The sequence below is a fragment of the Monodelphis domestica genome, chromosome 3 (genome assembly GCF_027887165.1).
Source record: "Monodelphis domestica isolate mMonDom1 chromosome 3, mMonDom1.pri, whole genome shotgun sequence".
Taxonomy (NCBI): Eukaryota; Metazoa; Chordata; class Mammalia; order Didelphimorphia; family Didelphidae; genus Monodelphis; species Monodelphis domestica.
In genome coordinates this window covers 15,656,035-15,669,575 of record NC_077229.1, presented here as the reverse complement: position 1 = coordinate 15,669,575, position 13,541 = coordinate 15,656,035, and the positions used below count along the sequence as shown (strand labels likewise).

Sequence of the window (13,541 nt, the reverse complement as noted above, 5' to 3'; positions counted from 1 at the left end):
CAGAGGGAATGAGAGCGCCCCATGTCTCGTCTGCTTTCCTCTCCCATCTTCCCGGATGGCTGCCACCAGAGGGTCATTGGCTTAGAAGGGGAAGAGAAGGAGGAGGAAACTGAGGCTGGGAGATGAAGGCATTTGTCAGAGGTGGTACATGGAGGATCTGGATCCAGGCTCTCCTGCTTGGCACTGAGGGCGGGTGGAAGGCCAGCCATGTGGGAGATGGGGCCGGGCTGGGCAGCTGGCGATGGGTGTGTGGGCACTCGTGCCACAGGCTTTAAGGTTGGCAAGGGGCTCGTGGAGACAAGTGCCCACAGTCCCGGGAGGCTCCGCTCGGATGCCCCCACTTACAAGGAGGAAACTGAGGCTGGCGGAGGGCGTCCCAGCTGGGGGGCTGGCACCCTTTCCCCTCGCGTGTCCTGGCCTGGGAGCGGGCGGTGCCAGGGTGCCCATGCGCGTGGGTGGTGCCGCAAGCGGCCGGTCGGGCCTCGGCAGCGGCGGCGCTACCTTAAGGGGCGCTGACATCAGCCTGGGCTGGCCCGCCTGGGTGGGTGGGATTTCCTGCGCCGCCGCCGCTGCCGCTGCCGCCGCCGCCGCCGCCGCGGGTCAGCTGGTCCCAGTCCCTCCCCGCGCCCGCCCCCCAGCCGTCCCGCGTCCCCTCCCGCGCCCGCTCCGCTCCACTCCAGCCCGGCCCGGCCGTTCCTGCTGTGCCCTGGCCGGCCCACGTCCCGCCGCAGCCGCAGCCGCAGCCGCAGCCGCTGCTGCCGCCGGCGCAGCCGCCAACCCCACCGGCTCCGGCTCGGGGTCCGAGGCCGCGTCTCAGGCCGAGCGGGCGGCCGGAGCGGGGCCGCGGCCCTGCGTGCCCGCCCCTGCCGCCGCCGCCGCCCGCACCCGCGCCCGCCGGGGCCCGGAGGGATGTGGAAGCCACAGGATGCCCGGCCTCGGCACCGGCAAGAGGTTTAAGCCCACCAAGTACATCCCCGTGTCCACGGCCGCCGCCCTCCTGGTGGGCGCCTCCACGCTCTTCTTCGTGTTCACGTGAGTGCGCGCTGGGCGCCGGGGACCCTCCTGGCCCGGGCGGAAAGCGGGAGGCTGCGGCCTGGAGAGCCCCAGCCCTCCAGCCTCTGGCCGCCGGGGGCGCCCCCGCTGGCTCCCCACCCCATTCCCGGCGGCCGGCTCCCGGGGGCTGCTGGGAGGGGGCCGTGTGGGGCTGCGGGAGGCTGCGGCTGGCGGGGCTGGCCGGGGGAGGGGGCGGGGGCTGAGGGGTCCTGCAGCCGCCCGCCTGGCTGAGGGACCGGAGGAATGGAGGCGGCCCGTGAGCCGGGCTTCCGGGGGCTTCGGCCGGGCCCTGGGCGGTCAGAGGCAGCCCCCGGCCCCGGGGCCCCTCCAGCCGGGCCGGCTCGGTAGGCCACCGCGTCTGGCTGGAGAGAACTGCAGTTCAGATTTCCTGGGCAGCACGTCCTCTGTCATTGGCTCCTGCCGCCCGCCCGCCCGCCCGGGCTTGTCAGTCACAACTCCCAGCCTGAGGAGGCTCCCGAGGCAGGCGAGGCTGCGGGTGGGGGGCCGCCCAGAGCCTCGGTTCCGTCCTGGCTGGTGACCTTGGGCAAGTCCTTTCCCCGGCCGGGAAGCCTGGTTCTGGGTTCCGCCGGCGGCTCCTCGCAGCTCAGGTGTTCTAGGCTCCTAATGCTTGGTTCCAGGCGGAGATCAGAGCCCTCCTGGGGGCTCTGGCGTCGCCCTCCCCTTCCCGGATTGGCGCTCTGGGGCAGGCCAGGTTGAGTTCTGAGGCTGTCTGCTTTGGGCCTGGGGCGGTGGAATGGCTCTTGGAGCGGCTCAGGACTGGCCCTGGGTCACCTCGGCCAGACTTACCCCAGCCTGGAGAGAGGCGTGACCAGCCAGCATCCAGCCTGGCCACGGGCTCCAGCTGTGCCATGCGTGGCCTTGGGCGCCTCGGGGGCTCAGTTTCCTCACCTGTAAAATGGGCTCCCGGGAGCCTCCGACAGGGTCCCAGCTCTCCAGCCTTCTCCCCAGAGGTGGGCCGGTGCCCTGGGACATCAGAACCAGCTGCCCTGGAGCACCATGAGGGAGCCGACTGGGCCAGCCACTTCCTTCTCCCTCCAGCCTCACTTTTCCTTTCTGGAAAATGGCACTAAGCCGTTCTCCGGCTTCCCGTCTCATGGGTGCTGGGTGGAAAGAGCTTCCCCACTTTAGAGCCCGGGCGCTGTGGAATCGCTGCTCCCCTCCATGCTCAGCCCTCCCCGGGCCTCAGTCTCCTGCTCTGTAAATGGGCTCCCATGACCTCCCAGTTCTTTAGTCTTTGTTTGGCATCACCTAGAGGAAGGAGCTTGTCTGCCCTGAATACTCTCCCGGAGGTGCTGGCACGGAATACCCCAGTTTCAAGGAGGGGGAGCTGAGGGAGAGGCGCCTGGTGCTGCCCAAGAATTAGGCAAGAGCAGTGTGGCAGGGAACTTGGCGGGGGTTGGGGGCGCCCCATAACCAGCATTGAGGAGGGCCGAAGCCTGGCCATCCGCATCGTCAGCCTGACACCAGCAGAGCTTGTTGGGTCGTTGGGGGGGTTTATGGGAGGGGAGACGAGCGTCACCCAGGACAGGGTGGCCAGTCACCTTCATGCCACCTCCATCCCCCCTTGAGGGAGGGGTTGTCCTATCCCACTTCTAATAATGCTCCAGGCCAGCCTCGGAGTCTGAGGACGCCCGCTTGGAGGGGAGCCACCCATGGACGGGGGAAACTCATGACTTCGCGGCTTCCCCATCACCCCGGAACCCCCGAATCGCAGAGCTGGAGGCCTCCCCCAAAGCGCGGCCCCAACAGGACTTGCCAGGCCGTCCCCTGCCCTCGTAGCCGGCACCCCCGGCTGCCCTCTCCCGAGAGTTGGAAAAGGAGACTTTGTTTAAGTGCTAATAATAATGGCGATGGCTTTCGTCCCCATTTCCCTTAAGCTTTGCAAAGCACTTTCTATGCCCCAGCAGGGAGACGCCATTAGAATCCTTTCCTTGCAGTTGAGGAAACTGAGGCAGATGGAGGTCGAGTGACTTGCCCAAGGAGGGCGATGCTGTTAGGATCCTTTCCTTGCAGTTGAGGAAACTGAGGCAGACGGAGGTCGAGTGACTCGCCCAGGGTCACCCATAGTAGTTTGTATGAGGTCAGCTTTGAACTCTGGTCTTCCTGACTCCAAGCCGAGCGCTTCCCCCTCTACCACTGACTCCCAAGAACCAGAAGACCTCTAGTGTGCACCCGGCCTTGCCTCGCATTTACTGTGTGACCTTAGAAGAGAGCCTTCCTCAGTGTGAGCCTCCCTTTTAGACCAAGAATCACCTGTCTGCCTCCATGGGATAGGACGAGCTCGGTGGCTAGCCAAGAGGCCGGCTGATGGAAAGGGGGCTGCCGTTGGTGATAGAGGACCCGGATTCGAGGGCTGCCCTCAGTGTGTGTTTCCGGGGGACTCCTGCTTCCTTCTCTGCAAATTGAATGATGCCTTCTTGGGCCGGGGGCCTTTGCTTTCAAACTCCAGATGTGCTGCCTATCATTAGCCTGTGGGCAGACGACAGATTGAACCCTGTCACCGATGGGAGGGGGCCGGACCAGACGTTAAGCCCTGCTGCAGATGGTGGCCATTAAGCCTCATCACAATGGGAAATGTTAAACCCTATTATAGATGGATCTGCAGGGCGTCTCTGGTCCCTCTGGTGGCGGGGGCCTGGGCTCTCTCTTCTCCCATAAATGAACAGCGTTCATTTTGGGCAAGGCCTTTGGGCCTCAGTTTCCCCGTCTGTAAAATGAAGAACTAAGACAAGGGCAGTGTTTCCCCTCAAGGTGTGGGAATTTGGGGTGAAGGGACTCCGTTTAGATGGTGGAATCTTTTTTTAAGCCCTTACCTTCCGTCTTAGAATGATACCGTGTATGGGTTCCAAGGCAGAAAAGCGCTAAGGGTTTGGCAATGGGGGTTAAGTGACTTGCCCAGGATCACCCAGCTAGGAAGAGTCTGAATCAACATTTGAACCCAGGACCTCCTCATCTCTAAGTCTAGCTCTCAATCCACTGAGCCACCCAGCAGCCCCCTACATATATTATTTAATTTTCACCTTAATCCTAGGAGATTGGGGCTGTTATTATTCTCATTTAAAGGCTAAGGAAACCGAGGCAGGTTGTTTCTTGTCCAGTCTCCTAGATAGTAAGTGATTGAGGCTGAATTTGAACTTGAGTCCTCTTGACTCCCAGTCCTGGGTTCTGTCCACTGCCTTCAGTGTTTCTTGGAGCCAGGGAAGACTTTGGCTCTTGTGATTTCCCCCTTCTTTCTTTCGGGTCCCTGGTTTTCCCGTGTACGGAATGAGGGGGCCGGAGCGGGACCCCTGTGTCTCAGGTCCCTCCTGGCTCCGGCCACTCGCGTATTTAATGCCGCTTGCAGTCCCCTGTGCTTGGCACCCAAGAAAGATGGCACGAGGTGCGGTGGAGCCCCCGTCCTCGAGGCGTCTCCGAGCAGCGCATACCTGGCCAGCTCTGGGATTTGGGCCGGGCGGAAGTCCCAGCCCATCTGTAATGCAGTGAGTGAGTGTGAAGGGGCTCCTGGGGCTTGCAGAGATTACATGACTTGGCCACGACCTTATCGCCGGGTGTCGGAGGCTGGATTTCCTCACACTCGGAGCTGCCCCAAATGGCACAGGCTGGCTCCAGGGAGAAAGGCAGAACTAGGCCGCTTCCTCGTGGGAGAGACAATGGGCTGTGTGGGGTGTCCTGGGAGGACTGGCCTCTGGGGGAGGCTCAGGGCTGCTCGGCCACCTTCGGGGCCCACCTGTTACCCAGCATGCCCGGCAGCTCCCAGAGGCCACATCCGGATATAACTGTCTTGGCAGACGGGTGAAACCAGGTGAATTAGGGGAGCTGACAGGCCTCAGCCCCCTCTGCCCCAGGCAGGCGAAGGCTTCCCCCATGGAAGGGGCAGACGGGTGCTGTCCTGGGGAAACGATCAGATCATATACAATTCACACCCGGGACCTGGAAAGGAAATCAAGAATTCTGAGGTCCCCAGAAGGAAAGAAACAGGCACCCCCTGCTATGGGACAGGCGCTTCGCTGACTCACTGAGTCACTGGATATGGTTGTTACTGTTTGAAGGAAAGCGTCAGGGGGACTTCCTGGAGGAGACGGCTTTGGCCCTCAGAGGAGGATAAAAAAAGTCAACAGGCAGGGAGGTGATCTGTGCTTTGTTTTAAGGGGGCTGAAACTAACCTGTGTTCGAATGCAGCTTGGCTGCTTGCTAATATGATTATGGGCAAGCCCCTTGCTGTCTCTGCCTCGGTTTGCTCATCTGTATCAGTGAGGACGTGGAGGTAGTTGACCGCCAGTGGTGTTTCTGGCCCCAAAATCTTGATCCTGTGTTAACTCTTGCTTTCGAGATGCTTCTGGTCCAAATGGGGACATGTTGGTCACCAGGAGGCTGATGAGGATGTGAGAAAGGCCGGGCAGGGCTAAACACTCCTCCTCTCTGGGCAAAGCCCTTCTCCGTGCCTCAGTTTCTCCCTCTGTAAAGGGAGAGGTAGGCTCCCTCCCCCTGAGCCCCAGTGTGTCCAGCCGTCCTCCAAGCCATGTGGGTCTGCCTGGGCAGTCCCCCTGTGGCCTTTGTGCTTAGACCCATTTTATTTTTAGCTCCTGCTGACCTCAGGGGAGGAGCGGAGGTGTGGAACCCCAGCAGGCAGCCTTGGCCTCGATGCCGGATCAATACTCCCTGAATTAGTAGCAGTAACTGGCTGCCCTGCTTCCTCGCTCCGGCCCGTGGGTTCCGCGTGAGGCTGGCAGCAGAGAGAACTTGGGATCGAGTCATTTCTTCCCTCTTGGCCTCAGTTTCCCCACTGTAACCTGGGGGGTTGGGGTCGTTGCTGTCATCGCTGAGTTGCTCGCTGGTGGTCCGCCCTGTGACCCCGAGGCCCGCAGACCGTCTGCCACTGGTTTTCGTCATGTCCTTCCCCGGTGGGTTCTGGCGGCCCGCCCTGAAGGGACTTTCAAACTAGAGTGTGAGCGCCAGTCCTGCCCCCCGCGCCCAGGAGCTTGCGGGATCCCTGGGGATCCCCCTTCGGATTCCTGACCCCATTTCCCAGACTCGGATGCGTCCGATCAGGCCTTCACCAACCCTCGTCCCCTGCCTCGGGACGCACGCGTTCCAGGCAAACTCCCCAACAGCTGGAGCTATCCCAAAGAACGTGCCGCCTTTGTAAGGAGATGGTGAGCTTCCCGTTCCTGGAAGGGAGTGAGTTCCCCAGCATCAGTCTAATGACCACTTGTGGAAGTTCCCCAAGGAGGGACGATCCCTTCCCTTCCTAGCGGATCATCCCAGAGAGGTGCCCGGGATCCAGAGAAAATAAACGTCTGGGGTCCTGGACGAGGATGGAGCAGGAGCAGGGGCAGGATGTGCGTGCGCACCCCGATTTAGAATTAGCAGGGGCCCTAGAAGCCAGCGAGCCCCAGCCCCCTCGTTTCACTCGGGAGGAACATGATGAATGCTCACTAACACCCACAGCCACACAGCCAGTCAGTGCCCAGGCAGGATCCCAAGAAGCCATTTTCCGGGAGGGGAAGGCCAGGGGAGGAGAGGGGACTTGCCCAAGGTCCACAGCAGCAAGCAGCGGACATGAGACTTTGGATCTTGGTGTCTTCACTTCACGTGGCCTCTCTTGGGTGGACCAGGTCAGTTCTCTCACACGTGGCCTCGGGCAGCCCTCGTTGGGATTCCCAGCCTGTGGCCTTGTCTGGTCCGTGGTTGGCTAGGCTAGAGAAGAGGGGGGAGGTAGGGCACCATTTGTGGTGGTTTTCAGGCATTTCCCAGAGAGGTGCCCGGGGTCCAGAGATCTTCGTGCTCCCACTTGGAGTTTTCTTGCAAAGATCCTGGAGTGGTTGGCCATTTCTTTCTCCAGCTCATTTTATGGATGAGGAAACTGAGGCAAACAAGGTTAAGTGACTTGCCCGGGGGCACACAGCTAGGATTTAAACTTAGGAAGATGAAGCCTGGTGCTCTAGCCATTGCATAGCTGTCTTCGAGCATCTGAAGTGAGGACAAGCCTTCTGCTTGCCCCTAGAGAGCAGAACCAGGAGCCAGTGGGGTAGAGATGGAGGTGGGGAGAGTTACAGAGCAGAAGATTTAGGCTGGATGTCAACAGAAGCTGTCCCAAAATGGAAGGGGAGCTTCCTTTCACCAGATCATATAACCATCGGTTGGAAAGGACCTTGGAGGCCCCCATTTTACAGATGAGTACACTGAGGCCCAGGAAGTTTAACCAACGTGTCCAAAGTCACACAAATACTAAACAGAAGAGGCAGGATTTGAACCAAGGTCACTCGGCTCCTGAGCTAGCAGGTATCTTCCAGCGGAGGCTGGTTGCCTGCAGGCTAGGGACATCACAGAGAAGGTTATCAGTCAGATTTAGATTGGTCCCTTCTAACTCTTGAGATGCTATGACTCAGTATCCCCATATTATACTCTTAAGACTAGAGGTACAAGGGCCCTCAGAGGTCATCTGGTCCAGCTTCCTCTTTCACAAAAGATACTAGGGATGAGAGAAGGAACTTACTAAAGGTCACACCGATGAGGTAGAATTTGAACCCAGCTCTTCTCACTCCCCACTTTGAGCTCTTTCCATTGGACCACACAAGCTCCCACATTACCGTGAGGACACAAGGTCTTGGATTTTGAGCTGATTAAGACATTAGAGGTCATCCATTCTTATCCCTGAATTTTGCAGATGGGAAACCACGGCCTGTCCCTCCCTCCGCCCCCCACCCCGATAGCTTTGCCCAGCACAGGGCTCTTCGTACAGTAGCATCGCAGCCACCTCTCCCCGGGTCTGGAGCCCCAAACTAGGGAGGCGAACACTTGTCCACACCCAGAGGAGTTTAGTCTAGCTTGGGGAACGCTTTTGAAGTAGGGCAGGGGCAGATCTGCCAAGATGTTTCTCTGCACCCTGGGCATCTGGGCAGCCCTCATCCTTCCCCATTGTGTTAGTGCATCGAGGGCCACCTTCCTTCACCGGGGCGGCACGCCACACACCTCTCTCCTCTCCTTTCCTCTCCCTCCCTCTCATCTCCTCTCTCCACTCCTTCCCCCTCTTCCTCTATTCCAAAATGGACCCCTCTTGTTCCCCCTGCTCTCAGCTCACCCTTAGGAATCCCTTGTTGAGTGGGGATTGAGTATGCCAGAAGATGTTCCCATTTTCTAGACTCTTGGCCACCCACCCCAAAGATAAGGAAGAGGACCTTGTGGGGACTCAGGGTGAGGCTCCTCGACCCAAAGGAATATCCCAGAGAAATGAGGCCCTACATACCCCAGTCAGGCACTTAGAGAGCCCGAAGCCTCAGTTACATAAATGAGAGGGAGCAGATAAGCTACCACTGACTGGCTGGGGGCTGGGCCACTTCAATCTGGGCATCCATCCCATGCCTGTTGGGCTGGGCTGTGGAAGAAAGCTGGTGGAGTGTGAGGACATGGAGAAGAGCCAAAAGTTGGAGAGCCTAGGAATGTGTAAAAGCCGGACGCCCTGAGGGCTGAGAGTTGGGGTGGAGGCAAGGAGTCCCAGACCTTGGGCATAGCGTCTGCCTTGGCCAGGAAGCATCTTTGGTGGTGTCCTTGTTGGTGGGGCAGTCCCAGGCCCAGAGAGGGGCCTGCCTGGGCCTCATGGATAAGCCACATGAAGCAGAAGAGCGGGGTATGGGACCAGAATGAGGGGAGTTCTGACGGCATCCCTCATCTGCTATATGGACAGCTGGGGAGAGCATAGACTGGTGATGATGAACCTTTTAGAGACCTTAGAGGAGTGCCCAAATTGCATCTTCATGCTGTATGCGAGCCCCCAACTTACCCCAGACAGGAGGAGGGAGGAAGTACTCCCACTGGGCTGCTGGGCAGAGGGACGGGTCATGTGAGAAATGTCCTCAGACATGCATGGAGGGAGGTGTGCCAGAGGTTCACCAACATGGCTAGAGCATGCTGCCTCTATACTCTAGGACAATGAGGCAAACATCTCTAGGACAGCTCCCTCCGGCATGCTCTGACACATGTCACAGGTTCGCCAACATGGCTAGGACATGGTGCCTCTATACTCTAGGACAATGATGATGGACATCTCTAAGACAGCTCCCTCCGGCATGCTCTGGCACACATGCCATAGGTTTGCCAATACAGGCTTAGACTGTCTTTCCTATCTGGAGGAACTACCTCAACCACCCCACCATGGCCTGTAATTCCACCCTCTCAGACCAGTCAGAAGACGGCTAATAATCCTTTCTCTGCATGCTAGAGCTGGGGTACCCATTCTGAACCTCAGTTTCCTTCTTTGTCAAATGAAGGGATTAGACTCAGTGACCTCAGAGGGTCCTCCCAGCCTGAGACCCAGGATCTGTTTGGCCTGAACAGGAAGGATAGAAAGGCTCATTTCAGGTGTTTGAAGGAGGGACTAGACTTATTCTGTAGGTCCCTGTGGGTAGCAGGCAGGAGGCACAGAGAAGCAAATTTGGACTCTCCCTCAGAAGGGGAAAGCTTCCCTCCTTGGGGTCAGATCATGGATTTTCAGGCATAGAAGGGACTTTAACGGTCATTGAGTGTGACCCCCCCCCCCAATTTTAGAGGTAAAGGGACTCCCAGGACCACCTAGCAATGAGCCAGTAAATGCCCAAGGTAGGATTCAAACCCAGATCTTCTGGGCTAGTGGATAGAATGCTGGCCCTGGAGTCAGGGAGATCCAAGTTAGATCAGATACTTGTTAGCTGTTTGATCCTGGGCAAGTCACTTCACCTCCACCTGTCTCAGTTTCCTCAACTACAAAATAGAGGTACTAGTAGGGTTATGTTGAGGATCCAGTAACTGTAAAGCACCTTTGCACACCCCAGGGTGTTGTCTCTAGCACTCGTTATTCGTGGCTCCAAGCCCATCCCTGCGTTGGGGTTCCTGACACCCATTGGGCTTGGGTTCGAAGCCACTGAGATCCCTTTGGTGGGTAGGAGTGGGGTCCTGAAGGGAGCCCAAGAGGGGATGGATGGAGGTAGCTGAGTGCCAACTTCCAGGATGGCACAGCACCGCCGTGTGTGTTTATAAAAAGGCCTGTGTGGACGGGCTTATTTTTGGCGTCGGAGAGACAGAATGTGTCCTTGGCAGCAGCTCTTGTGGGGACTTTTGGAGGCACCGAGGCTGGTGCTGGTGGGATGGGGAGGGGGAGGAGTGCCGAGTCTTTGCAGGGACAGGTCTGGGGGGGATCTCTGCTCCCACCTCCAGGGATTGGGGGGGTGGAGAAAGTTGCCCTCCCGGACATACCAATCAGTTGCCTGATGGGACTGTGGTTTGTTTTTTTGGAATGTTCTATTGCTATTTAGCCAGTGGCCGTCTCCCCTCAAAAAACCCAGCAACAAGAGTTATAGTTAGGCCAACAGTGCGGCCACGTATGCCCCATTACGCACCTGCGGCCCACCACCTCTCTGCTGCTGGGCGTGGGACGTCGGCTTCTCCTTCCGCTCGCGCTTGGGAGATGCTGCTCAGACTCATTGCATGGCCCCGGCTGGCCCTGAACTCTTGTAGAAAGCTCTGGGGCTGAAGCAGAGGACCTCAATTGGAATCTTTTTTCCAGCTGTGAACTTGTTCTAGGACCTCCCTTCTCTGCCTGCTAGGTGAGGGTCTTAAGCTCCGACATTGTGCTCTAAGGTTCCCTCCTCCTCCCCAAAATTCACTCTTCGGAGCCCTTTTCCCTGCCTCCTTCGCCCCAGCTGTAACTTTCTGGGTTCTGAGCAGTCATGGGGTCACTCCCCTGCTCCACAGCCCATCGTGACTCCCCATTGTCCACACGCTCAGGTCCAGGGCATCCATCCTCGTTCTCTCTTGTGCTGGCCTGGCAGGCCTTTGTGACTTAGAGCTGGTTTTGCCCAGTGAACCTTGTAGCCAGGCCTGTCTGTCTCCTGGTTCTCCAGGCCCCAGCCGAGACCCGGAGGATCCCAAGGAAGCTTTCGCATGGTGGGTGGAGGGTGCGGGTGGGGGCGGGTTGGACTAGAGTGAGTCATAGCCATGAGACTGGAGAGATGCCTTGCAGGCTTGTGTTTGGAAAGTGGAGAGAGAGCCCTGGGGAGGCGGAGGATCTAGGTGAGAAGTCAGGAGGCCTGGCGAGTTGGGGGGGCCTTGCCTTCCTGCCAGATCCCTGCCTCGGTTTCCCCATTTATAGCCCAAAGGGTTTAGGGCCTGGAGGGCGGAAGAATGACCTATATAGACTGTGGACCTGGCAAGGTCTCTGGTAAAGTCTCGGAAGATCTTCAGGGGAGAGAAGGTCATCAATAAACATTTAGGAAGCCCCCCTGTGCGGCAGGCACTGTGCTGAGTGCTGGGCTTACTAGCATGGCTGGGATTGGAACCCGGGTCCTTGGCCTCCAGGGCCAGCATCCACAGAGATGAGTCCCTGCTTTGGGTAGAGAGGCCGGCCTGCTGTGGCTCCTGCTGCCTCTGAGAGCTGATGAGAAGGATGGCACAGAGAAGCAGCAGAGGAAGTGGATGGTGGCCGGCACCCAAAGGGCTCGGATTCCTCCAGTGGGTGCCAGCTTTGGTTCTAAGTGTCCTGGCTTCCAGGACCCACAGGAACCCCGGGGAACTCCGCAGCTTCGCTTGTCTGCCAAGGGAAAGCAGACAGACAGACAGACACGCAGACAAACTTTTTTCTGGAACTTGGCCCAGGGGAAATTTCTCGGGTGGGTTCTGGGCAGCCCCCCGGGGTGTGTCTCCTTACCCAAAGGGAGGAGCAGCGGAGAAGGTTGTGAAATTCTCACCACACCATTGTAATCATGCCTTTGGCTTTGATTGAAAACACACTGGGCTTCCAGAGGGGAATTGTTGGGAAATGGGAACTTGGTGTGTTTGCCTGGACAGACCCTGGTAGGCAGGGCCCAGCCTGACTGGGTTAACCCCTGCTGGGTGTATGATGAGGGGGACACCTCTGGGGGGCCCCAGAACTGGATGGAACCTCGGGCCATCCAGGGAGGAACTCCACCCCGTTCTTTGTGACCTAGCTTTGCAAAGGCCTTTCTTGGTGATATTCCTGGGAAATGGCACAGGCCAGGGTTACTAGTCCCCTTTGACAGTTGGGGAAACTGAGGCTCAGAAAGGCAATGTGGCTGGCTTTAAGGCACACATCTAGTAAGTGGCAAAGTTGGAGTTTGAACCCAGATCCAACGCTATACCTGAATGGGATTTGTGAGCCAAAGTTCAAAAAAGCCAACTGGATATTGGCTAGTTTTATTGCCGGTGCTGGTACCTCCGGAAACACAGATCGGTTAAGGGGAAGGAGACGGTGGAGGGAGAGCTAGATTTTAGGCAAGACAAGACAAAGATGGAAGCGTGTGGGGTTGGAGGTCTCCAGTGGAGTGCTCCAGGGATCTGTGCGTAATCTCCTTTTGTCAGCAACTTGGATGGAAGAATGAACGAGGGCTTCCTACTTTGGCCAGTGACACAGAGCCGAGAGGACGAGGTAACGTGTTCTGCAACACTATCTACATCTAGAAAGGTCTAGAACACCTGCCAGATAGAATGAGATGTCCTTTAGGAGGGTTCACCAAAAAAGTCACTTCGCAGGTGGTGGTTGGGGTTGTCGTTCGTTGTGCCTCGTGTCAATTTCAGTCGTGCCCTGATCTTCTCAACCCCACGTGGGGTTTTCCTGTCAAAGATCCTGGAGAAGTTGGCCGCTTCCTTCTCCAGCTCATTTTAGGATGGATACGGACATCCAGAGGGGGCGGCTAAGTGTATGAGGAGCCCCCAAACCATGCCATGGTGGAAGAAAGTTGGGATGTTAAGCTTGAAGGGAAGGTTGAAGACTGGGGCACTGGGGGGAGGTTGGGGGAAAGAATGGGAAGGGGCCCAGGGGCCAGACTCAGCTTTCTGAAGGCTGTCCCACTGATGCAGCGTCCGGATCCTTCGACCTTGTCTCTGAAGGAAAGATGGAGACCAGTGTGGGTGGGCTTGGGGAGGGGGGAAATCACCGGCACTGAGGGCTATGCCAGAGGGGCTGGGCTACCTGGGGAGGGGTGGATGCCTCCTTCTCAGGGATGTCGTGGAAGAGATCCCTGATTGTCATGCAGCGCTCCTCACTGTCTCAAATCGTCATTGGCTCCCAGTGTCTGGTTCTGGGGGGTCGAAACATTCCTGGGGCTGGAGATGTTGGTCTTTGGAGCAGGCACACAGCCCTGTTCTTGGTGCTGGGAAACAACGGTCTTTGTCTTCCCAGAAGTTGACCTCTAATGGGCTGGGCATGCTGGTTACTTGTTGGTCGTTCCCCCTCTGAGGGCAGACGGAGCCCTGTTCCAGGGCCACGTTCTGTGCGGGGTGGGGGGGGCTCCCCATCTCCACCTCCACCAGTGTTTCCATAACAACCCGCTGAAGCCTGCCAGGGATGTGGGCACAGGCGGCTCTGCCTCCTCCCTAGCTTGGCATTCTGGCCCCGTGTTTGCCCATGGTCTGTCCTCGCTCACTGAAGCTTTGTGTGTTTGTCTTCTCGGAGACCAGCTTGCACAGACTTGGGCAGG

General features: G+C 58.2%; 1 protein-coding gene across 2 annotated transcripts in view; it reads left to right on the top strand.

The window, feature by feature from the left end:
* The first annotated feature begins 592 nt into the window (after positions 1-592).
* Positions 593-13,541, top strand: part of ZDHHC8 (zinc finger DHHC-type palmitoyltransferase 8) — a 71,152-nt gene continuing 58,203 nt past the window's right edge. For both annotated transcript variants that reach the window (XM_056821393.1, XM_056821394.1), the window contains exon 1: positions 593-1,032. In XM_056821393.1, coding sequence (XP_056677371.1) covers positions 926-1,032 — 107 coding nt within the window. In that variant the 5' untranslated portion in view covers positions 593-925. The remainder of the gene's footprint in view (positions 1,033-13,541) is intronic.